The sequence below is a fragment of the Ailuropoda melanoleuca genome, chromosome X (assembly GCF_002007445.2).
Source record: "Ailuropoda melanoleuca isolate Jingjing chromosome X, ASM200744v2, whole genome shotgun sequence".
In the NCBI taxonomy this organism is placed as follows: domain Eukaryota; kingdom Metazoa; phylum Chordata; class Mammalia; order Carnivora; family Ursidae; genus Ailuropoda; species Ailuropoda melanoleuca.
Window position 1 is genome coordinate 44196673 of NC_048238.1, and position 24380 is coordinate 44221052.

General features: G+C 45.6%; 1 protein-coding gene and 1 long non-coding RNA gene across 15 annotated transcripts in view; one reads left to right on the plus strand and one right to left on the minus strand.

Annotated features, from left to right (window-relative positions):
- The first annotated feature begins 5111 nt into the window (after nt 1-5111).
- On the plus strand, nt 5112-10514 carry LOC117797446. The gene is made up of 3 exons (XR_004622422.1): nt 5112-5285; nt 5460-8449; nt 10302-10514. It is a non-coding gene; the product is annotated as an uncharacterized LOC117797446 (long non-coding RNA).
- Nucleotides 10515-10876: 362 nt separating this feature from the next.
- Nucleotides 10877-24380, minus strand: part of HUWE1 (HECT, UBA and WWE domain containing E3 ubiquitin protein ligase 1) — a 164038-nt gene continuing 150534 nt past the window's right edge. For 13 of the 14 annotated variants that reach the window (XM_034649608.1, XM_034649610.1, XM_034649619.1 and 10 more), the window contains 17 exons: nt 23289-23892; nt 22485-22606; nt 22216-22372; nt 20853-20985; nt 20385-20587; nt 19656-19783; nt 18232-18328; nt 17175-17330; nt 16490-16735; nt 16016-16133; nt 15239-15379; nt 14007-14294; nt 13789-13894; nt 13028-13145; nt 12544-12725; nt 12094-12284; nt 10877-11509 (listed from right to left, as the gene is read on the minus strand). In XM_034649608.1, the coding sequence (XP_034505499.1) occupies nt 11407-11509; nt 12094-12284; nt 12544-12725; nt 13028-13145; nt 13789-13894; nt 14007-14294; nt 15239-15379; nt 16016-16133; nt 16490-16735; nt 17175-17330; nt 18232-18328; nt 19656-19783; nt 20385-20587; nt 20853-20985; nt 22216-22372; nt 22485-22606; nt 23289-23892 (3093 nt within the window). In that variant the 3' untranslated portion in view covers nt 10877-11406. The remainder of the gene's footprint in view (nt 11510-12093; nt 12285-12543; nt 12726-13027; nt 13146-13788; nt 13895-14006; nt 14295-15238; nt 15380-16015; nt 16134-16489; nt 16736-17174; nt 17331-18231; nt 18329-19655; nt 19784-20384; nt 20588-20852; nt 20986-22215; nt 22373-22484; nt 22607-23288; nt 23893-24380) is intronic. The other variant, XM_034649616.1, reaches the window with a different exon arrangement.

Sequence of the window (24380 nt, forward strand, 5' to 3'; positions counted from 1 at the left end):
ATAACGCCGGGATCACGCCCTGAGCCAAAGGCAGACGCTTAACCGCTGTGCCACCCAGGCGCCCCTCTTTCAATTCTGTTCATTACCTAAGTCATAATCTAAGCATTGGGGGAATCTAGCTCTTTCCAAAAAGAATTAAAGTAACCCGGGGATTTCCTAGGCCCACAAGCAACAGCTTCATGGGTTTCTGGGCTTGACTGGCAATTGCAGACTGTGGGCTCCCTAATTTTTGTCTGTTAGCTTCTCCACTGCAGGAACATTTCAGGCCCTGAGACCCTTCCTTGGGAAGATAAACGTGAGCAGGCCTTCAAAAGCCTAAAATAAGTACTGTAAGAACTGCCTGCCTTAGGGCTACCTGACTACTCAAAAGTTTTCTCCTTATTTGTACAAGAAAGGGATGGATAATCAAGCCCTGGGAATGCTCACGCAAGAACGTGGTAACGAACATATGCCTATTGCTTATTATAGCATATAACTTGGTTCACTTGCTTGTGCCTATCCCAGCAGTCTCTTTTTTTTTCTTTCAAGATTTTTATTTAAATTCTAATTAGTTAACTATCCCAGCAATCTCAAGGCTATAGCTGCAGATGCCAAGTTAATAGAAGCCTCGGCAGATCTAACTCCAGAAAATGCTGTCTATTTACAACCTCCTCGTTGTGCCCAAAGTTTTCTTAACTCTGAATTGACTAAACCATCTTCTCCGCGAGCAGAGGAATCTCCTACCTTCTGCTTTCACTACCTCGTCTACATCTTAAAAACACTGCAACGTCCTCGATCCGGCAACATTACCACACCTGCACAATGAAGGCGAGCCCCTTGACGGTGAGGTGGTAACATCCCATTTCACGACACTGCACCCTGATTTATGAGACACCCTTTTAACTCCTCCTGATTTAACCTTGTTTGTTGGCAGGTCATACTGTAGACATGAACAAGGGACACCCTTTTAACTCCTCCTGATTTAACCTTGTTTGTTGGCAGGTCATACTGTAGACATGAACAAGGGAATCTCCAAGCTGGTTATACTATTACTATCCAATATGAACTACTCAAAAGGGGAAACCCCCACAAGCGAAATCAGCCCAAAGAGCAGAGCTCTGTGCCCTTACCAGAGCATGCCGGTCATCAGGACAAACTGCTAATATTTGTACTGACAACCAGCATGTCTTTGGGGTTGTCCATGATTTGGGAATGTTATGGAAACAAAGGAGTTTTCTTAATCCTCTGGGACCCCAATCAAAAGTGGGCAGCAAGCAAATGACCTTCTTATTGCTAGTTGCTACCTTCTGAAATTGCTGTCATTAAAATGGAGGCTCACACTAAAACGACTGGACCCAAGTATCAGGGGAATGCCCTGGCTTACTCCCATGCAAAGGCAATTTCAGTCCATTCTGCTTCTGCCAGACTTTTACCAGGCTGCCCTCCATGTCAGACTTTTGCCATCCGGATGTCCTTACAACAGGGCAGCAGTCAGAAGCAGAGAAATTGAGATGGGCAAACAATAGTTGTAAATTAAATGAACAACCAGAGCTATGGGAAACCCCAGATGGCTACTTGGTTCTTCCCGGCTCCCTGGCAAACCCCATTTTTCAGTTTTTACATTCCTTCACCTACTGTGGTGCATTTGAGATGACTCAAATTATAAATAGACATCAGCGGGGAGACTTCTGTAAAATTGCAAAAACAGTTTATCACCAATGTCTGATTTGTCAGGTCCATAAAATGGGAAAAAGTGTTTTTGTTCCCTTCCTCTGGACCCTCTGAACACCTGCAGCTGGATGTCATTCAACAGCCACTTAGTATGAAGTATCAATATGTTCTTGTTACTGTATGTATGTTTTCCAGATGGACTGAAGTGTGCCCTGGCCACAGGGCTGATGCCCTCACAGTGGCCAAGAAACTGTTTAATGCATTTTCCACTTGGGTTATACCTTCCATGATCTCCAGTGATGGAGGTACCCACTTTGTTGGGCCAACCATACAAGGTTTAACACAGAACCTCGCAAACTTCTTGGAATTATCACTGTCCTATCACCCTCAATCATCAGGCAATGTCAGGAGAACTAATGAGATCCTCAAACTTAAGATCTCTAAACTTGCTGAAACCAGCAGACTCCCTTGGCCTTAGGTACCATCTTTGCTCTTGCTGACTCTTCGTAGCACCCTCTTTGGAAATCATAAACTCACTTCATACAAGAAAGTCACCAGTAGACCAATGTCCAGTGGCACAAACCTTCTGCTGATTCCTGATCTCAAACGAGTATGACCAGCTACTGTAAGTCCTTAATGTCTTATGCTCAAGCCTATCAACAGGTTCAAGAAGCTTGTCCATATTCCAATTCAAAGGATCCTTACTGGTCAGAGTCTAGAGCCTGGTGACTGGGTAATCTGGAAATGTCATCAGAGTAAGACAGCCCCAGTGGAAAGGACCTTACTAAGTGCTCCTGACCACTGACACTGCTGCAGAACTAGAAGGAATTGAGCCTTGGGTACACATCTCACAGCTAAAGAAGGCTCCATCTGACAGCTGATCCTGGGCGGGCACTCGAGGCCTCCAAATCAAACTGACAAGGAAGAGAAGTAGCTGACATTGGGGTAGACCACTCCTGCTCAAGACATCGATCAAAATATAAGGAAAAACAAGCAAACAAACAAGCAAAAAAAGACATCAGATCAAGACTTCATACTTTAAACATGAAGCCCTTTCTCCTTTATTCCCTTTCCTTTACTGGCATTGGCCTGGAAACATAATGCCCTCCCCTGTTATCTCCTACCTACGTCATTGCTAGGAGGGGGGTAATCTTTCAGACTACTGGATTTGTCATCCAACATAGCAATCTACCCACGATGCTCGAGATCCCCTCATCCTCCCTGTGACCGATTTCTCCCCACCCTTAGAAGTCTTTTACTGAGTTCAACTCTTATGGCCAGAACATCCAGTGCCTTGTTTTTACCTCTCTCCGAGTGTAACTATACATCCCCAACTACCTACATAAATCTTAGTCCATTTGCACTCCCACGTTCCCATGATTATCTAGATCAGATCTGCCTCCTACTCAATGAGTTCTCCCCAGCAGCACCCATCTTTGGTGTTTAGATGGACTATTTCAGGCTCAGGGATTCTGTTCCCATATGCACTGAAAACCTGACTGACCACTGGCTTGAATGAATAAATGCAGCAATCCCTGTGAATGAGTCCATTAACAGGACCACCCTAATGGGAATGGTCTGTTCCCTGACAGGATTTGTCTTTGTCTCTGTCATCTCTATGGGTCTTTGAATGCCTAGATGGCCGGCACCTAACCTGACAATACCTTTTAGCTTATCTAAAGGTGCTCCCAACTTTCCCCAAAGGAACTAAGACACCTCATTGGTCGATTCCCCTGTATTTACATCATTGAGTTAGAAAGGACTTCCCAGGAGGCTTTCATGACTCAGAATTCACTGAACCAGGGCCCCACTTCCCTGGGGAGGAATAAATGTAAATGAAGCTATGATCACGAACCCCTCCTTAACTCTTGAAGGTATTGCAGATTCTGTCGCTAAGACAATAGTTGCTCCCAAAAGATCCATAGACTCTCTGGCCAAAGTAGTTCTTGATAATAAGGATAGCCCTTCTCTTTTCCTGAGTAAGGAGGTGTCTGTGCTGTGGCCAACACCACCTGCTGAACTTGGATTAACACTTCTGGGGAAGTCGAAACAATTACTTAAGATCGCTGAGCAAGGCACTTGGCTTAAAAAAGGAGACTCCTTCAGCAGGGTCTTTCTTTGACTTATTTGCTTTTGATTGGTTTGGGTCTTGGGGACCATCGCTCCAAAATGCATTCCAAACACTGGAAGTTATCCTGGTCGTTATAATCACAATAATCTCCCTCATGCATTGTGTTCTTTCAAGAGCTTTAAGTGCATGTTTGTAGCTGCTCACCTCCAAGCAATCTCCCTAGGACTGGAGTGTCAGAAAACGAACTAAGAGAATGACCGACTTATAGATTGTGACCCTGAAACCATGACTTGAGAATATCACAAAGGTTAAGACCTGTGGATACCACACAAAAAGAACAACAAAAACGGCGAGACATTCAGAGTGGTAGCTGGGAGTAGTGCTAATGCCTTAAATTTTGATCACATCTCTAAATTAAGTGGAGAGTTGGATCAAAAGAGGGGTATTACTAAAAAGAAAACCACTGGCCCCACATGGAGTCCCTTAATGGTAGGCCAAGTCACCAAGATGGGGCTTAATACCTAACCTAATTGTAGTTTCAACCTCCCCCAGACATGTAGTCTTAACCAGCCAGTCAGGAATTTTCTGGCCAGCACCAATAAAGTAATTTGCCACACATGGGCCCTCTCCGTTCCAAAATGAAAATGAGGTAATCCACCTAATAAGACCCCTTTTCGGGGCGCCTGGGTGGCTCAGTCATTAAGCATCTGCCTTCAGCTCAGGTCATGATCCCAGCTGGGATAGAGCTCCGCATTGGGTTCCCTGCTCGGCAGGAAGCCTGCTTCTCCCTCTCCCACTCCCCCTGCTTGTGTTCCTTCTCTGTCTCTCTGTCAGATAAATAAATAAAATCTTTAAAAAAAAAAAGACCCCTTTTCCCACAAAGGATGTCACCTCACCCCAAATAATCCCTTTTTCTTTTTATGACTTCCTTGTCCTGCCTTTAAAAACCTTTCCTCTTTCCGTAGCCCTTTGGAGCTCCCCTCTACTTGCTAGACGGGTTGCTGCCCAATTCATGAATGGATTAATAAGGCCAATTAGATCTTTAAAATGTACTCAAGTTACATTTTCGTTATTTAACAACTTAATCACCATAACTCAAGGCACCGGATCCGGGCCACGCTAGTGGTCACACAGTCACACACCCACTTCTGGAACGACAGATACACAGTTAACCCCCACAAGCCCATTCGGTCATGCACAATCAGCAATGCACACAGTCATACGATCAGATCACTTGCAGTTAGACCGCACACCATCTCCCCAAACACAGTAACAATGCCTCCTCCCGGAAGCTGTCCGGTGACACACACCCAGGGTCACACCCACTGATTTTCCCGGAAGGGGAGTGGGGAGGCGGTTCCGGGGTGGGGCCTCAGGCCGAGCGGTTTCTGGCAGGCCCTGGGGTTGCAGGGCAGAGCACGCCTGGCCTCCACGTCCCGCTCCGCCATTGGCTGGAGGCCCAGCGCTGGGGCCCAGCCCTCTCCTCAACGGCCGAGGAGCCAGTCGGCTTGGGGAGGGTGACCAACTTGGGGTCAGTGGCCAACTGTCCTGGTTCGCCGGAGAGGTGGGATTTTCAGTACTAAAATCGGGGAAGCCCCCGGCAAACCAAGAGGAGCCGGGCGAGGCTTCGCTGCAGGGTTTGTGCCGGGCAGGGTGGGACGCCTCTGGTTCCTAAGGATTGCGTCTGGGAGGGGAGGGAGCAGGGCGTGCCCACTAGAACTAGGCTATTTATTTTCAGTTGTAGAAATACTCGCCCACGGTGAAAAACAGACAAGGAAATCCTCCTCCTCCTCCTCGTCATCATCGTCATTATCGTCGTCGTCGTCGTCATCGTCATCATCATCATCATCCAGAGGAGGCTCTGGCTCACCTTAGGCCTTCGGTCCCGCTTTCTCTTTTACAATGCTTTGTTTCACACAAGCCTACAATAAACCTATTAAGGACTCTTTTCAGAGGCCCCCCCCACCCCCCCCGTAACTTGTGAACTGCCTGGAAGAGGGCCTCGGCATCCTTCTCAGGCTTCCTCGGCCACCACGTTGGCCCCTCCCACCTGCTCTTCACAAGCCTTGGAGAGGTCTGCATCACATCTCTTCTGTACAATGCCCTTTGGTAGTTCCCACCTTCCTCAGAGTAAAAGCCTGGGATCTGACTCCTGTCTATCTCTCTGACCTCAACACCTAGGACACTTACCATCACCTAGAACCACCCTGGTCCTCCTGGATACCATGCAAATTTCCACTTCTGAGCCTTTACACTAGCTGTTCCTTCTGTCTGGAACACTATTCCTTGAGATCCTCTGATGGCTTATATCCTCGCTTCTTTCACGCAGATCTTCTAAGCTTAAATGTCATCTCTTCAGAGGGGCCTTCCTCTGACCACCCCAGTTACAATAGCCTCCCCCCTCAACTCTCTTTTTATGTGTATTTTTCTTCAGAAAAGAAAATATGTCACTCACTCCCTGACGTATTTATTGTCTGCCTTCACCCATAAGAATGTCAGCTTCATGGTGGCAGGAATTTATGTCTGATGTGTTCACTGCTGCATCCCTAGCCTGACACACAGTACATGCTCAATAAATGTTCGTTCAATGAACAGAGCAGGAGGATATGAGTGTCATAAAGAGATGTGGAGACTGTGGGACCTGGAGAAGATATGTCCACCCCAAACCATTCACATTAACACACACCCACACACACCCTCACACATACACCGGGTTGTTGCCTGCAAGCCAAAGAGTTTGGGCTGCCAGTTTCCATCTGAATTTATAAATATTAAAAAGCATTAACAGGAATATAGGATACATGATGGTTGGCACCTTACTGTGTATAGTTTAAGGTTCTTCACAGTGTCAGTACCCCAGCAGCCAAAGGTCAGGAGCATGAACCTGCCCTGAGTCAAGAAAGTTGGCAGTGAGGGGGGAACACACAGCACGGGGGACTGCGGGGTATCGCAGTAAGAAAAAAGGTGTATCATAGGTTTTGGGCTTGTTAGGTGATTTGGGGACAATTCAAAGTGAAGTTTTACTCTAGGTTGAATACTATCCAGAAGTGGGGGTAATTTTATGATTGGGTGTGCTAACACATCTTCTCTATAGAGAGGACTAGAAAGAGGCTAAAGCTGTAATTGGCTAAGGAAAAAAAAAGCCACTCATTAATCAGGATGGGGATGTTCAGTTAATTTCTGTGGTTTAGACAATGTCTCTGATGTTCTGTCTGTGTCCAGACATGATTTCGAGGTGGTCTTAATTTTGTCTTAATCCATCATGGTTACAGAATGGCCTTCTCGGATGTTGATACTCTGTGAAATTGTTTATGTTCAACAGAAGAACACCAAAGCTTAACTGTGAATACCAGGCCAGCTCCCAGAAGTTAGGGGCTGCTTTTCTCTTTCTCAGTAGACATTACAAAACTACACATCAGAAAGGTGGTGCCAATTTCTCAGCACTGTATAACAGTGCCTTTTTCTTCACATTCTCTCCCACCTGTGTTCACACACACACACACACACACACACACACATTTTTATTTTAATTCCAGTTAGTTAACATTGTGTTATATTAGTTTTAGGTGTACAATATAGTGATTCAAAATTCCATACATCACCCGGTGCTCATCACAAGTGTCCTTCTTAATCCCCATCACCTTTTTAACTCATCCCCATGCTTTCCCTCTGGTAACCATCATATATTTCAATTTGGTAAGTGGTTTCCCCTGGGCTTTTAAAGGATCTCTGATTATTACAGAGGTAATAATAATTATCACAGAGGTAAGCATTTTTATATACTTATTGCTCATTTATATTTCTTCTTCTGTGAATCACCTTTTCATATCTTTGCATGTTTTTCTGTTGGGGAGTTTGTTTCTTAGTGATTTGTAAGTTTCTTAGTGATTTATAAGTCTTAGTGATTTGTAAGTGATTGTAAATTTAAGGATTAACCCATTGCCTGTTATAGACATTTCCCCCCCTAGATTGTCAATGTTTTTTAAATTCTGTTCATGGTGTTGCCAGCATTTTAGTTGTCAAATATATCATTATGATATATTTTCCATTATGATGTCTTTGTAGATTTTAGCCTTAGATTTTCCATGACCCAGATCAGTTATTGTTTGCCCATATTTTCATTTTGTGCTTTTAAAGATCATAGTTTTCACTCTTGAATCTCCCATTTGGAATTTATTTAGTGTGAAGTGCAGGGCAAAATTTGTATTTTTTACCCTCCCAATACTGAGGCAAGTTTCCTAACCTTAACATTGACAAAGCTATTCCTTCCACAACTGGCTCTTGGCGCTTCATTTTTTTGTACAGACCACAACATGCTGAGTATTCATGGCTGAGGCCATTTTGTCAGGTCTGCCTATTTCAACTCGCATTTTGTTTTGCATATCAGTTTGTCCCCCGAAGTCTTGAAGCCAGCCACACTTGCCTTTTTATCCAAATGGACACAATACGTCTCTCCATTTGCCTCTTTTATGCTTCTCATGAGTTTTGCCATTTTCTTTCATGAGTCCTAAACACTCCTTCTTAAGGTTATTCTTTGGTATTTTATTATTGTTGTGAAGATAATCTGTTTCTTGTTCATTCTCTAACTGGTTATTGCTTGTATTTGAGAACATGTTTAATCTTGCTACCCCTGCCTGGTAAGTCTCTGTGCACCCACTGCCCCCTGTACTTTACTAACACCTGCCTCCTTCTCTCCACGCAGGGCCTTCTCAGTACTGTCAGTACATGGTAAGTGCTCAGTGGAATTTTTTTTATTATGGTTAATAATTGTTTCTCCAGCCTAGATGATTCACATCCTAAATATAGGACCATACATTCCAGTTTATCTGGTTTGCATCTGTGACCTGCATAATTATTAATAGCACCTTTTTATTCAATTTTTTATTCTTAAATATTCCAACTTTGGATAAATTACATGATCACCCTAATTATAAGAAGAGAGGACTATTTTAATAAGGAGATAACCCATGGTCATCAAAATACACAGATCAGTGGAGGGAACTACTCAGGGGCAAAGAGACATGTTTAACCATGTCATGCTAGCAGCCTCATGGAGAATTAGGCCTGTTATTGACTCCCCTGCTACCTACCTCAAATTCATTGTGAAATTTAATAAATTGTCTATCTCAAAAATTTATTATGAAATATCTCGTGTGTTATAAAGTTATCATAGTATATAGCATTATAAGGAACACCGAGTCTAGCACCACCGAGCCTAAGAAATAAACATCACCAACGTAGTTGAAGCTCTGTGTGATTACCTCTTCCGAACTGCTTGTCTCCCACAGCTTCTCCTGAACATTGTGCAGTACTTTGTCATACTTATGCATGGATTTTTCACTCTTCATGCATATGGATATAGTTTTTCATGCTCTTGGTACATATGCTGTATAGTATTGTTTTGTAACTTTTAAACAGGTCTCATACTTACCATTGAGATTATGCATGTTGATATACGCAATACATTTTTACTGCTACACAGGATCCCATTGTATGTATTGTTTATTCACACTTGTTGGGACAACATCTACATGAGTGAATATTTTGTTCATTATAACCAGTCCTCTTGCTGGACTGTTTTAAGTGCTACTAACTTTTGGTTCTCTTTGGTTAGCAGTTTCTCAATAGCTATACCTTATTTTCTGCTTTATTGAAGTAGTTAGAACTCGAATAAAAAGTGTTAGTAGTGGTAATTGGCCACCTTATGCTTCCTGTGTGATGTTGGCTGTTGGTCTGAGGCAATCTTATCAAGGTAAGTTACCAGTAATTATTGTTAGCAAATGCCTTGCATCAATTGACAGAATTTTTATTTGACTGACATTGAGGTGATGAATATTACACCATACACATATCCCAAAGGCATGTCATGCTTGGACACGTTAGATTTTTGTAGTACGCCACTGAATTAGGTTCACTGTTTTCTTCAGGGTTATTCAATCCGTCTGTACTTCAGCTTCCACACCCAACTCCCAAGCCCTATACCTCTCAAATTTAAATGTTAAGAGTTTTCTACTTTTTTTCAAGGAATCTGTTCTTATTTATCAATTCTACCATATCTCTGCTTATTCTTTTCATTTCAAAGCCCTGCTGGACTCCCATCAGACCACCATCCTTTGCTCAAGCTGTGCCATCAGCTGGATTCCTACTGCCTTGACCCTCTCCTCCTTAATCTTTACTCCCAGCCAGGATTCAACTCATGAGTGCCTGACAGTGGAAAGTCTTCCCTGATCTTCCAGTCCAGGTCAAGGACTTCTGCTCCGGAACCTAGGGACCCCTTCCTACATCTGTCACAGAACTACTCAGTCTCCTTCCCCCTTGACTAGAAGTTCAATAGCAAGGACAGGGTCAGTCCATCTGTCTTCTCGGTTGTCAGCAGGATGAGGCACAGGCGAGCATGAGTATTTTAAAAAAGGGAGAAAATATCTAGCAGCCATTTGCATTAGGACCAAGGTGGGGGGGAGATCAGGTTAGGGAGAAAATCTTTACAAAATAGAGCCTCAGAGAATGAGAAAAAGCACACAAAGCAAGTATCACTTAGGGTTATTTTTTCTAACTAAACCTTTGTTTTTTTCTTTGAAAGCTGGAACCATCGAAGTCCTTGGATCAGCTTTAACTGCTGGATGGAGTAAAAACCATGAGACTACTGGGTGATCTGTGAACAGACTGGCAGACGACGAAACAAAACCAAAATGGATAGGAAGACTATTCTGGAGAGCTAGTCAAATTACTTGCTTGCTTACTGAAATTTGTTAGGAAAAAAACTAGAACATTAAATGAAATAAAAATTTTAAACGGAGCTCTACACTTGAGGCGGTTATAAAGGCTCATCAAATAGAACTGTTGGTTGGGTTCTCAGAATGTTTCTTACAACCTGCTGGTTTGTTCCCCTCAAGCAAGGTGCTGCTTTGTCCTTGGCTGCAAACTGTAACACCATCACCGCCCTCAAGTGCAGATCCCATTCTAAAAAATGCTCCCCTCAATTCCTGGTGGCTGCTGATCTCTCCTGACAATGGGGAAACTGACTTTGAAGAAGAAAGATGCACCAGTGGTGGTGGCAGAGATGGTTTTTCTGGAAAGTCCATCTGCATCTTTTCTCCAGATGTCTAGCATGTGTTCAAGAGTTGATTAAGTTTGAAAAAAACTCCGTTGTGAAAAGTGAGTTATGAAGAGTGCTCTTTATTTGAAACCTCCACAACACAGACGCCAATCTTATCTCGCATTGAATCATTAGCTGTGCACATCAACACATTCCAAGCACAAATTAAGAAATGCAAACAGAACAAAAAAATATATATATATATAATTTTTCCCCTATCCAAAGGTTTCAAGTCTCAATGCAGCAAATCCTTCTGAACACAGAATCTGAGGAGCACACTGTTCAAACAGTTGGGACAAACAGGTCCCTGCAAAGGCTAATGCCTTTTTAACACATGGGCTGGGGATCATGGACGGCATGGAACAGGGAGGAGGTGAGGAAGAGGGAGAGAGGGAGAAAGAATGAGCAGGAGAGGGGGAACGGGTATGCGCTGGGGAAGATGGGGAAGCTGGGACACACACATGGTGAGTTGGTGGATTTCATTTATTGGTTTTTGACATTTTCTTTCTGGTTCTTTTTTGTTTTCATTTCCCCCCATTCCCAGGTCCAACAACGGTAGAAAAACCCCACAGTGGTGGGCGGGGCCTTATTAGGCCAGCCCAAAGCCTTCAGAGCACTCCTGGATGGCCAATAGTAGCATGTGGCGGAGCTTCTCAAAGCTCTCATAGGCAGGCAGGTCCAGCTGATTAAAACTAAAGAAAGAAGAAAGATCAGTTTGTGACAAAAGATAACCAAATCCCTGTGTTCCCATGGTGCCCACTGATCTCTCCTCCCTGAGGAAACCTATTCTCTTGCAGACTTGAAATCTTGTCCTAGCGTGGTCTTCCCTCCTGTAATCTGGCCCCGATACCGGGCCATCAGGCACCTAAAATATAAATCTGACCCTGTCACTCCTTAGACACCACAGCCTCACCTATGGGTTAATGTGCAAGCTCCAAGGAGGCATTTGGGGGTCACTGGTGATCCAGCCTCTGCTGATCCAACCTCTTTAAGCCTTCTGTTCCCTGCAACTCCTTGCTCCAGCTGAGCCCTGGAGTACACTGTGCTCTCATGTGGCAGTGTTTACCCTCAATGTCTCCCCAGCCTCACTGTGAATCTGGGCCAGCTTCTCATCTCAAACATCACCTTTTCCATAAAACCACCAAATTATGAGCTACTCCAGGTCTAGCACAGCTGGGGCCAGATTTGGGTTCCTGCCCTTGATTAGGGGTCTAGAAGTAACAAATATGCAAGCTCAGTCAAAATACTAAAAAGGAGAACAAACCCTTCCTCTTACCATGTGTGAGCTGAAGGCAGGCGATCTGTGGACCTGTCATCTCGATGGATCTGAAATTTCTGAATGCCATTCATGCCTTCAAGGGCAGCAAAGCCTTGCAAGGGCACCTTGGAAGTACCTGTGACAAACTGGAGGAACTTGGCACGGTCAGCTTGGTCGAAAGAACGCAATGCTCTCCAGAACCACTGGATCTGTGGGAAAGGACACAAGAAGCCAGTATGAGGGGGATGGAATCTGGAATCTTAGGCAAGTCCATTCTGTGAAATGGGCTTCAGTTCTTCCATTCCATAAGATGAGCAAGAACACCCTCTGAAAACATGTTCCAGAAGGATGAAGAGCTAGGTATAAGTAAAGTTGTCACCTATATCCCCTTGCCCCCAAGAGTACTGGTTTATGTGGTGTCATACCAACTAGCACTGCTTAGGGATATGGACGCCAGCGGCAGCTCACCTGAATAGAGTTGGACTGGTACTTGTGGTATTCAGTGTTGGATTTCAAATCATCAATGTCGATTGTGGGCAGTCCTGATATGAGCAGCTCTAACTCCTGCTCAGTGAAGATAGAAATGAGGCGCTTTGGAATGATCTCATAGAAGCCTTCTAAGAAAGCTGCCAGCTGTTTACGGATGGCTCCTGGGGAAAGAACCAACAAGCCATGTGGCACCTAAACTCACACAACTGTGAGAGGTCAGAGATCCTCAATCTGGCTCCTGCTGCAACAAGGATGCGGAATGGTCTGCCTGCCTCACCTAACATAGCTTCTGGCCCTTGAACGAGGGTGGATGAAGGGAAATACTTTTTGGTCAGGTATTTGTGGACTCTTTGTGCAAGGCACTTGTGGCTGGCATAGGGGAAGAGAAAAAACAGTATCTGTGAAATGACTGAGGCCTGACCTCCTCCATATGAATAAGGGGTCTAAGGGACATGTCCCCTACCTGTCATCCTCATCTGGCACACCAGGTGTACATATTCCTTCTTATTCTCTTCTGTTACCAAGATGTTGGCCCCATTGGGTTTGAGGTCACGAACTTCACAGACTCCAAACTCTTGGACCTAGAACACCCAAAACACCAATCATTTGTATCAGGCTTGGTCTAGGATGGGATTTATATAGATATCTGGGAATACTTGAACTTTTTGACATGTCCTGGGCAGAAAGACGAAGCAAGGTCATAAAAAAGTGTCGTTTCTCATGAGCGCATAACTTTGTAATAGGGAAAAGCCAAGGGTTTGGCCCCAAAGCACATAAAGGCTGAAAGTAAGGAAACTGTCAATGGTGAAAGAGAAAAAGGCATGATTAACATGCGTAACATGACACAGCACAATCTTTATGGAAAACAATTTGGAGGAAGAGTAACTTTTAAAAAATTTTGTGTTTCATTGATATCTATCTGTATAATGAACTACTTTTGGGGATGAAGAATACTGTACTGGAACAGTTTTTTTTTTTTTTAAATAAAGAGAAAACTAGGAAACACCCTGGACTGTTTTACAAATCCTGGTTTTTCTGTGTGTGATGTCTCATACAAGTACCCACTGCTCACTGCTAGATGGGGAATGAGGCATGAGACTTTAAGAAGTCGAGATGCTTCCTTAGAAGCATGAGAGATTATCCAGTGCCAGTTCCAGAACAGTCCCACAGTGCGTTTCTCCTGGATTAGCTAGGATGCGCTGTGGTCAAAATTTCTCTACCTACCTCAGTGCTGAAGGTGAGGTCATAACCTAGTGTGGAGACATCATTTTCCAGCAGATAAACCAAGCCCTGGTAGAAGTGGTAATCTTCACTCTCCATATCTGTGTATCTAGAAAAACAATTCGGGTCATGGGTTAGGGTAGAGGAGAGGAAGTTCGGGGGTGGGACACAAGAAAAGGACCTGTCAAGTGAGAATGTGGATCTTGTGCCACATTCCTCACCTGACAGACTTGCCCAAGATGTGTTTGTAGAAGGACCGAGTAAAATAGCACTCCAGGAGGCGGTTGTCATATACAGCTTTGGCCACAATGCGTCCAACAAACTTGAAGTAGCTGAGGTGGTTGGGGTTGCAGTGGGAAGATGGGTTGATGGTGTAGGTGACCCGATCACCGGGTGAGGTACGGAACAAGGCATACATAGGGTTAAACATCTCCCGAGAGATGATCATATACCACTCCCGCAGGAGCCCTCCAGCATCCTGCCCTTCTTCTCCTTCAAACACTATATACCTGCATAAGAGACCAGAAACAGATGTGCAGAAAGCCCAGGACAAATCCATTCATTTATGTAGCATGACCCGAGTAAGCGAGTGAGGCAGCAGCTGGGGAGTGCAGGATCAGAGAACAGAGGTGAATGCAGAGTGCCAGGAAAAGCCCAAAGGAAGGGTGGGGATCTGGGACCAAAAAAGCATCGATAGAAAAGATGTCCTGAATTATCAGTAAAGGCTCATCAATATTCCAGAAAACAGTACCAGGAAAGGTACAGAGGCTTAAATGAGGGCCCCACTTAGGGAAAGCAGGGAGAGGATTTGTCAAGTGGTGGTGGAGACGGCTGAGCTCAGTTTGAGGTCTGTAAGGTGAAGGAGCAGGGCCCAGTCTGTCTCAGACTCCTGACTTTCTATGTGGTAACATGGATGGTGAGCCCATGCCACGAGGGAGAGGAGGAACCAAGTTCCTGAGCTCTGGAGCATCAAACCACTCCAACAGGTCTACCATCTCACTGGCTTCCATGACACTTAGTATTCCAAACTGCTGATCTCTTCTAGATGGCTTCAGAATCACCAGTGAGAGATTACCAATTTGGTGAGGGGCCACTCATGCAAGTGTGGTCTCCCCCAAGCCAGGATACCATTTGCTCAGCAGGCTTCCCATTCCTAGTATGATAAGAGAAAGCTCTCCGCGAAGCCATCAAGCCTATCTTTGTAAACGCCAACGACTCTTCTGTCTCTCTGGGAATTTTTGGGTAGCTCAGCCCAAGGGCCAGCTAGCCAGTAGAGGACCAGTCTCATGAGACCAGCCCAAGGAGATAGCTCAGTGAGATTATCTATACCAGGTTCCTATTTGGAATTCCTCTGGAGCTCCCCTGCACACCTGGCACTGGAGTAAGCCTTCACTACCATGTAGGAAGGTCCTCCACCCTCCCATCCTGTCTTTTCTCTGTTCTGGGCTCTTACAATCGATTCTTCATTTCTTCAGGGGATTTCCGGTGCAGTTCACGATAGGAGTCTTCAAACACATGATCACGGCGGACATGCACAGCCATGTCTTCTTTCCGGAGTCCCTCATCCAAACGTTCTAGCTCTTGGCGGAAGTATCTTGGGAGGAAGGGAAGAAGGAAAATAGGATTGGGGGTGGCAGAGCAAACTTCTGTCTGCATTAGGATGAAGACCTACAATGATGCTCCTTCCATCTTCCAAGCATCTGTTCCCCAGGGGAACCTGAAAGTGTCCAGTAGTTGGGAGAGGCAGGTCATTCATTACCAACTCTAAATTTTTCCATCTCTACTGAATAAAGGCCCACAGAGACTGTGGCACAGAGTATCTGCAACAAGCAGGTAAGTATGTGTAGGTACACAGAAAAGAAGGGTAAGGATGTCAGGAGTGCTGTGGAGCCCCTGCTGCCCCCGAGCCCTGCTATAAGTGTACTATGGCTCCCCGCTGCACCTCCTCTATGACCCCAAAGAATGGAATGGAACTTTAGAAGTCATGTGATTAAACAAAGGCTTGCATTTCTCTGATGAAGAATGGAGAAAGCCAGGGAGTATTTAGGTATAATGACTGTCAGTGGCACAGATGACCCTCCTCCCTCTCGTCCAGTACCATTCCAAGGGCTGCCACCCAGGGAAACTTCTTTCCCCTTAAAACACTCCTTCAGGAGGAATTCTGGTTCCTTTCTGGGAGGGGAGATAACCATTTGAAAAGTTCCCATCCCACAGCCCCCAGGGCACATACTTGCGCTTGACATCAAAGTCGAGGACACGAATGTAGTCTACCAGGACAGCAAAAGGCCCATCAGCGAGGTGGGTGGTGGACTGCCGTAGGATCTGGTTTAACACAGTGCGGTGAGTCTCTGAGGGGAGAAAGGGTAGCAAAAATCAGCACATCTTGGCTCCCAGAAGACTACATGACAGCCAACCAGACAGCAACTCTCTTTTGTATTTCAGGGAAAAAAAGACAGTGTGGCTCAAAAGGGCTTTCAGACCCAGTCCCTAATCACTAGCTTCATTCTCTCTCCCTCACTCCACCCCCCCACCCTGCTACACACACACACACACACACACACACACACACACACACACACACACACACGCTCACACACGTTCTGTCTCACCCCTCTCCCCCACGAAATAGCTAAGAACAAAGTGTATGAAATGACTCTGTAAAAAATGAAGCCTTTTTAACTGCGGGCCTAAGAGCTCCCTGTACCTGCAAAGCGAAGGAACTTCTGTGTGTCAGGGGGCAGGCTTGAGGAAATGTGCATAGACGAGGGCTCCCTGGAGAAGAATGGGTCAAGGGAGGAAGGAGTAGCTGGGGTTAAGGGGGCAGGAGAGAGTGGAGGAGGCTCGTCCTTGATGTGTGCCAGCTGGCTCTCACGGGTGTCTCTAACAGGAGGCTTGCTCTCCCGCTCTGTGGCATGGACCAGAAAGAAGGCCTCGACGGCAGGCTGTAGCACTGGGGGTAGGAATGACAGGGAAATGATATTTTACTTTAGAAACTTCAACATACAAACCTCTTCTCCTTCATAATCAAATTACAGAAACACAATATGGAAGAAGAAATAATGAAAACTTATAGGACAAATACAATGGTAGCAAAGAAAAATGAAGCCACAGAGGAAGTCTGACCTTCCTTGAAACTAAAGAAAAATGGAATAGGCAACCGGTTATAAAGATTCCCCTGGTCTAAAAAGTGAAAAGATACCAGCTACTAAAAGAGAAGGCAAATCTTTTTTTCTGATACTGAAGTGAGAGAAAAAACAACTCTTCTTTGAATTCTCATTACAGAGACAGTGAGAGAGAAGGGTGATCTGGAAGGAAGCAAATTAAGCGGGCAGAGAGGGCCCCAGAGCAGATCAGTGGGTTGGGACCTTGGCCCAAAGGCCACAACTCACCTAGCACCGCATGCTGGTCATGGGATTCCTCCAGTTCCTTTAGACACTCTCCCAGCATGTCCCACAGCTCGTCCAAGCTCAGCTGCTCACTGAGCAGGGGTAACTCAGGTGGCCTCTCCTCCTTTTCCTTCTCCCCTTGTGGGGTTCCATCTGAGCCTACAGGCAACACAGAGGAGAGACAGAAAGCCTTTGAGGTTTTTTTCCTTCATTTAGCTTTTTTCCCAGACCAAATGTGCAGGCCATTAGACAGATCAAGTAAACTGGCCCACTGGCTACTAAGCAATACTAACCAACATCTGAAAGCAAGCTCTAGTCCTACACTGGATGACATTTAAATTTATATCAAATACAATAAATACAATAAAAATTTTGGTTCCTCAGCTGCAATAGCCACATTTTAAGTGCTCAATAGCCATATGTGGCTAGTGACTACTGAAGTTCTACCAGACAGTGCTGGTTTACTCATTGCCTCATTAGCTCTCAGAGAACCTATGGATTATTAAATGATTTAACATATTTCAAAAATGGATGTCCTATGCCAACACTATTCTACAGAAATGTGTTAAGAGGGCATCAGAAAGTATTCTACATACAATTAACTTTGAGAAATGCTGCTACTAATAGCATCCACTGTGTGCCAGGTTCTGCTTTAAGTGCTATATATATGCACGTGTGTTAACTTGTTCAATCCTAACTATGAACACTCCTATTTTAAACATGGAAACTGAAGCTAAGAGAGGTTTGCTTCAAGCCCCAGAGGCGGCAAACAGGGTAGCCACAACTCAAACATACGCTGTGTCTCCACATCTAACATTACCACATCACAGTTTCTTTACTATAGGAACTGTAGTGTGTATGCTACAAATCTCTGAAAAGGGTGAGGTGGGGACAGTGATCTTGGTTGGTAAGCGCCTATTAACATTTACAAAAACCAGCGTTCGCTGGAATAAACTGGAAAACACTGAGCTTATGTATGTAGAGAGCAAGGGATCCAGCAGACATTCCATGAAGACTAGCTCTCTCTTTTGCTGCACTGGAAATAGGAAGTAGTACTGACCAATGGACTGAGTATCCTGAGCACTGGGAGATGGCTGGTCCACATCCATGGGTGACTCCTCCCTCCGGACAGAGGCCTCTGACTGGCTTGACTCCGACTGGATAAAAGGGAGACAAAGTCACATAAAAGGGTGCAACTCTGCTTTCCTCAGGGAGAGGCTAGAGGCTGGCTCTACCCCTTCTCACACACCATAAGCTTGGAAAGCTTGTAAAGATAAAGCTTCCTTTATCTGGTCAAAACACTCTGTAGCTTTCTAGAACAAAAGAATGGACTTCCCACCTCCTTTGCTGTCCTCCACCCTGAGCTAGCGAACTTTTCCAAAAAACTCCGTGGATGCCTGCAATGCCTCCACTCTACTCCAGACCTATGTCTAAGTCAGACACCAGCCTTCTGGATACAAACTTGAAGACTTTTTTTGGGGACAGATTACATGTATGTATACACACACACACACACACACACACACACACACACACACACACACACAGAGGTATATAAAACTCAGGTGAGCAGACTATAGGTTTGGCTCTCTGTTTCTGTTTGTTCAGAAAAGGGAAGATAAGGGACAACCTTTGATGGGTGAGATTATTCACAAAGCCAACATCTGTCCTTTTGGGTATGGGAAAGACGGGGCAGAAGATACTCCAGAATAATAGTTGTTTTTCCTTTCTACCCTGTTGGGAGTCACAGCCCTCAAATTCTACAATGTTCTCAGCATGCTCAATGAAATCATACTGTGTAGTAGTAATCATATACAAAGAAAAACCAGGCCTCAGGATACCTTTATTTCCTGGATCTTGGGAAGGTGACTTGCATGTTGCAAGGACAGGAAAACAATGAGAATGTGCCACAGCATACATACATGATGCCAGGCTTTTCCCGTAGCCACTCTGTGGTGGGATCCCAACAAGGAGTTGGCTATCTAGGAACCTGAAGGTTTCTTCCTAAAAGTGCCTGAGTGCCTAGGTGCCAAGGTACCAAGAGAGTATGGAGAACAGAAGCAGAGGCCAGGGTAGACGGACCAGCCATAGCCTAGAAGAGGCTGCATGGGATGTATACCAAGCTTGGGGGAATTTCAAGGGCAGGATTCCTGATGTACTTGCATTATTCCATGAGACTGAAAAAATCTTCATCCCACATCCCCTCAGAACCCAGACACTAAGCATTATGCAGTTTGCAAAAGCGCCACATGTTGACTGGATAGCTGGGAGTGGGGTATGATGGCCAAGCTTTAAATCATATCAATCCAAAACAATGAACAAACAGTAGAGAAAACAACAGAAAGTAACCCTGTTGTCCAGAAGCATTCATATAGCAAACTTAATGCAAAAGCATACAAGGTAGGGGCAGTGAAACCCCACTGACGATGTGGTGGGGGAGGGGAGAGAGACAAATGAATGAGGGGCCACAGGCATCATGCTAACCGTTGCTGCTTGTTGCTGTCTCCGCGCCCTTTGACCCTCACGTACCATTTGTATAATGGCATCAGCCTCAGCCTCCAGCTGCCGAACAGCTGCCTGGATGCTGCTAGCTGAGCCTAAACCGGAAGAACCTGGGAGAAAGAAAAAAGAAGGTAAGATTTAAGTAGAAAGAGGGAATGCCCAATATTCTCTCTCCCATCTCCTGGACTGCCACAGGGCATCTTGCTGAAGTCTTTGAGCTTTAGCTCAGGCAGCTTCAGAGTGCACTTCACCAGGCACTAAGAGTTACCATTACAAGTAAGGGCAGGGGACATGGTGCTAGGCAGGTGGATAGTGGCAGGTGGAGAGGGTTCTGTGGGACAGGAGGAAAGAGGTAGGATTTGGCAGGCCACAGCTGAGGCAACATGGCTGCAATGTTTTAGTCAGGAGTGATCAAAGAAGCAGAAAGGAGACACACTCAGTGCCTTAAATCTTGTTCAACAAAAGATCTGCCCCCAATTTCTTTGCCGGATTTCCACTCCCCCTTAATTCTCACTTGCCCTAATGAATTTCCTATGCAGACAGCTCGAGTGAGATACAGAACGCAGCCATCAACAGCCTAGGAAAGGATCATCACTTCCTTTTTTGGAGAAGTTAAGCAGGATGGAGACATGACATTAAGTCCCGCCCTCCAGGGACTCTGAGTTTGCCACCACCAACCCTGCCCCTCAACTGGACACTCCAGTTCCATACCTAGCCTGCCTGTCTGCTTGGCTTTCTTGTTAGCTCGGCGTGTGTCGTCCCGGAGCTGGATGATGACCTGCAGTACTCTCAAGAAAAACTTCTGGGTAGACGTCTTGGATGTCAACATGGACATAGAAGGCAGCTGGAGTTCCCGGCCACCCAGAGGTCGCTTCTGAGATGCCACAATTACCACATTCTCAGCCATGTCAAACCTGGATAGTGTAGAAGTGGCTTGCGTATACTGACAGCATCAACGCATAAACATCCAGAGTCAGTAGGGCTTTTTGGTGTCAACCAGAGGGTTAAAGAATCTCAGAAGGAAATCCCGCAAGTGGGAAAAAATAAGGTCAAGTATGTATAGGACAGATAAAAAATCTGCCCGGGGGGGGGACAACAATAACCAGGAAACCTGCAAGAGCCACCTTTTAGAATACCCCAGATTCCAGCCCCACAGCCAAATGGGTGGCAACCACCCACCTGCTCTGCATTTTGCCTTTTAGCTTGGTGGTCTGTGGCTGCTCCTCAGGCAGGCCATCAGGAGAGAGGGTCTCACACTGGGCTCGTCGCTGCTGTTCTAGGTTGTATTCCCGTAACTCAGCCAGAAGTGTACCTGGTCAGGCAGAGGAGCCAGCAAATGTTCAGAGACTCCCCTAGTGAAGCAGCTGAAAGCCAAACCTTTCCAAGAAACCTGCCCAGGCTATCTTCTTTGCTCAGCTGCAGAGAATCTGGAGTGAGCAGGAATTTTGCTGTTCACCTTACTATGTGTGTTCATTCATCAACGATCCAGAGACTACCAATACACCCTGCGCTTCAGGAATTTGTTGAATCTCCACAAAATGCAGCCCAGTGCAGAGGGGAAAAAGTGTTGGTTTTTGAACTTCTGAGGTTTTTGTGGCGATCTCAGGCAAAATGCTCAATCCCCTCTCCCAGTTCATTTATCTATCTTAACAATGACATTAATATTGCTTAACCTCACAAGGCAGCTTTGAGAATTAGGAGATAACTGCAGTAGAGTAGGGAGGACATCGCCTGGCCCATGGGTGTTGAATGGTAGGAGTCAAGGAAAGTCAGAGACTGGCCAAATTCCTTCTGCAAGAACCATATAGTTCTCATGTAACAATAATACCCTGGGTCATACAAGTTTAACCAGTACCCTTATCACCTCAGCTCCAGGCACATTTGTGCGAAGGAGATAACTAAGGTAGCCAAGATCTAGGGAGATCCATGATTGGGATGGGGTGGGAGAGAGCAAACAGACTCTCTCTGCTGAAAGAAAATCCGGCTCGACTCAATTCAATCACTTTATCACCCTGGGTTTTAGTTTTCTTCTTGGTAACAACAGGAAGATTGAAACGAGACAATTTGCAAGTGTTCTTAGAACTTTTGTACCCTCACAACTGCACAAAGGCAGAGGGTACCTACCATCTGGACTCCCAATTCTTGAGCCTAAGTGAAGTGCAGGTGCATCTCTGAGGTGGTGAAGCTGCCTCAGCAGGCTCATCGTAGGGCTCTTATAAGTGCCCAGAATGGAGACGCAAAAGAGCACTGCTGGTCCTACATGTGCTCATTTTCCTTTACTAAAGCACTGATTACAAGGCATGTGCCAGGCACTGGCAATGTAGAGAGAGGCCCAGCCTTGCTCTCCATGAACAACTGAGCAGAGGAAAACAGATGACAACCCAGTATTATCAGTGTTGCAACAGAGGAGAGCATAGGGGCTGTGCTACAGAAGCACGGAGAAGTTTGATTCAACCTGAAAATTCAGGGAAGGCTTCCATAAAGAGGTGACCTCCCAGTGGAAGGTTTCAGAAAGACAAGATGCTTTTACTCCTGTTATTACCTATCTGTTTACAAAGAGTATAACCCAGATGGCGAGCTCCATTCAGTAGCAGCTTGAGAACAGTGTCCCGGGTCGCAGGGTCCCCCCGAGAGAGCTGCAGTAACACATTGGCTGCATCCTCTAGACCTTCTTCGGAACAAGAATGGGATGTCAATACCTGGGAAAAAGAAGAGAGAAGGAGTAAGCCTCAACTTGAGAACTAAAACTTTATCTACTCCCATCTACCCTTTCTCCCCCAATCTTGGGAATTCAGAAGAGCTTGGACTTACCTCCACAGAAAGCTGTAGCTGGTTTTCAGTAAGGCCAGAGGATACCATCTTAAAGTCTGCACTGCTGCTGCCCCCATCACCCACCTTTGCTGGAGATTTGCTGGCCTTAGTAGTTGTAGAAGCTTTGAGGAATCAGATGGAACACTGTAAGTCTCTAAAACTCACATGCCAGAACCATCAATCACTAAATTGTCCAAGCCTTTAATATGGAAAAGTAGTACAAATGAAAAACCACCCACCAAATCCAAATGACTGGGGATGTCAAGGACTCTCATGACTGTACCTTCTAAAAAGACAAAGAATCTCAAACATCTCTCAACTGGTTCCCTACCATTAGAACCCCCTTTTCAAAACCTTTTTTCAAATAATTCTTACCAGTCTGCTGTAGGGCTCGTTCCCTTTACTTCCTAGGATAGCTTGGCTATTCTACCCTGATTCACATGGTATCCTGACTGCTCTTAAACTTTTTCCTGAGACTGGCTCCCTCAACCAGGCTGGAAAGGCTGGGAGTTCTCTGAAGACAGGGACTTTCTCTTCTCCTTTTGGTGCTTAGCCTAGGGAAGCTACATTCAGTGAATGCCTGCTGGTCTTCACAAGTGTCTGTGTGGGTGGGTGGATGGGTGTAGGGAGGAGAAGGATGGAGAGAGAGAACTGGGACTGAGGAGGATAAGAATGAACACATTTGGCTCTTGCAAACACAAACCAAGCCAACTGGTATCATTTAGGGAGGAATACCTGGATGGGGGAGTGGAGGGTGAGGTGGGTGTCCATACCCAAAAGCTCCCAGCCTACATCCACACTTACTTGAAACAGTAGTGGTAGCAGTCGTGGGGGTAGTCACCGTGGTTGAAGCAGCTACGGCAATGGTGGAGATAGCCGTGGCAGCAACCAGAGCCGGAGCAGAAGTGACAGGGGTGGTTGCAGCAGGGGGAGTGGGCGTGCTGGAGGCGGCAGTGGTAGTGGTGGTAGATGTGGTTGAGGTGGCAACAGTGGTGGAGGAAGCACTGCTGCCAGAATTAGCCTGTGCTTCCGACACTTTGTTTTCTGGGAGAGCAATTGAGATGAGAGAAAGGAGTCTGAGGAGTTTCTCAGTTAAGAGAGAGCTCCGGCGGATGACTGGGTGTGATAACATGTTCATGAGCTGCCCCAGTGGAGAGGCCTCAAGGCTGTATGGGGAGGTTTCCCCCTCACCACCAGCGCTCACTGGCACTGACTTCACAGAGTTCTTGCCTTTCCGGCTGACATTCATGTTGTCCAGTTTTACCAATAAGTCCCAGAAGTCTGTGCAAATGCCACTGCTGGTGGACTGTGAAGAGCATGGGCTGCAGGCCTGCTTACTGCCCCTCTCCCGGTCGCTCTCACAGTTTGTTTCTTTGGTCCGCTGCTGTGTAAAGTGGCTGGGAAATACCTGCCGGCAAAAGAAGGACAGGCTTGGTCTAGGGGGTCTACACAGAAAACAGATTTTCCTGACAAGGAAAGACAACTGGTTCCTAGACACTCCACTCCTCTGAATTGCTTTGATGACACGGGAGAGATGTCATGCAGGACTTTTATCTAACTGATGGTGAAGTGGCCCAGAGAAGCAAACAAGGGCTTTATAGGGAGATGATTAGCTAACCTCTGAGCATCAATCTCCGTACTTATGAAATGGGGAGCACAATTATGCTATATCAAAAAATTATCGAGATTAAAGGAGAGAATGTATTTTTGCATAATGCCTGGCAAGGCAAGCCCTCAACAAACAGCAGCAATGATTATTAAAAAGAAGACTGAGCAGGGGTGCCTGGGTGGCTCGGCTGGTCGAGTGTCTGTCTTTGGCTCAGGTCATGATCCCAGGGTCCTGGGACTGAGCCCCATGTCGGGCTCCCTGCTCAGTGGGGAGTTTGCTTCTTCCTT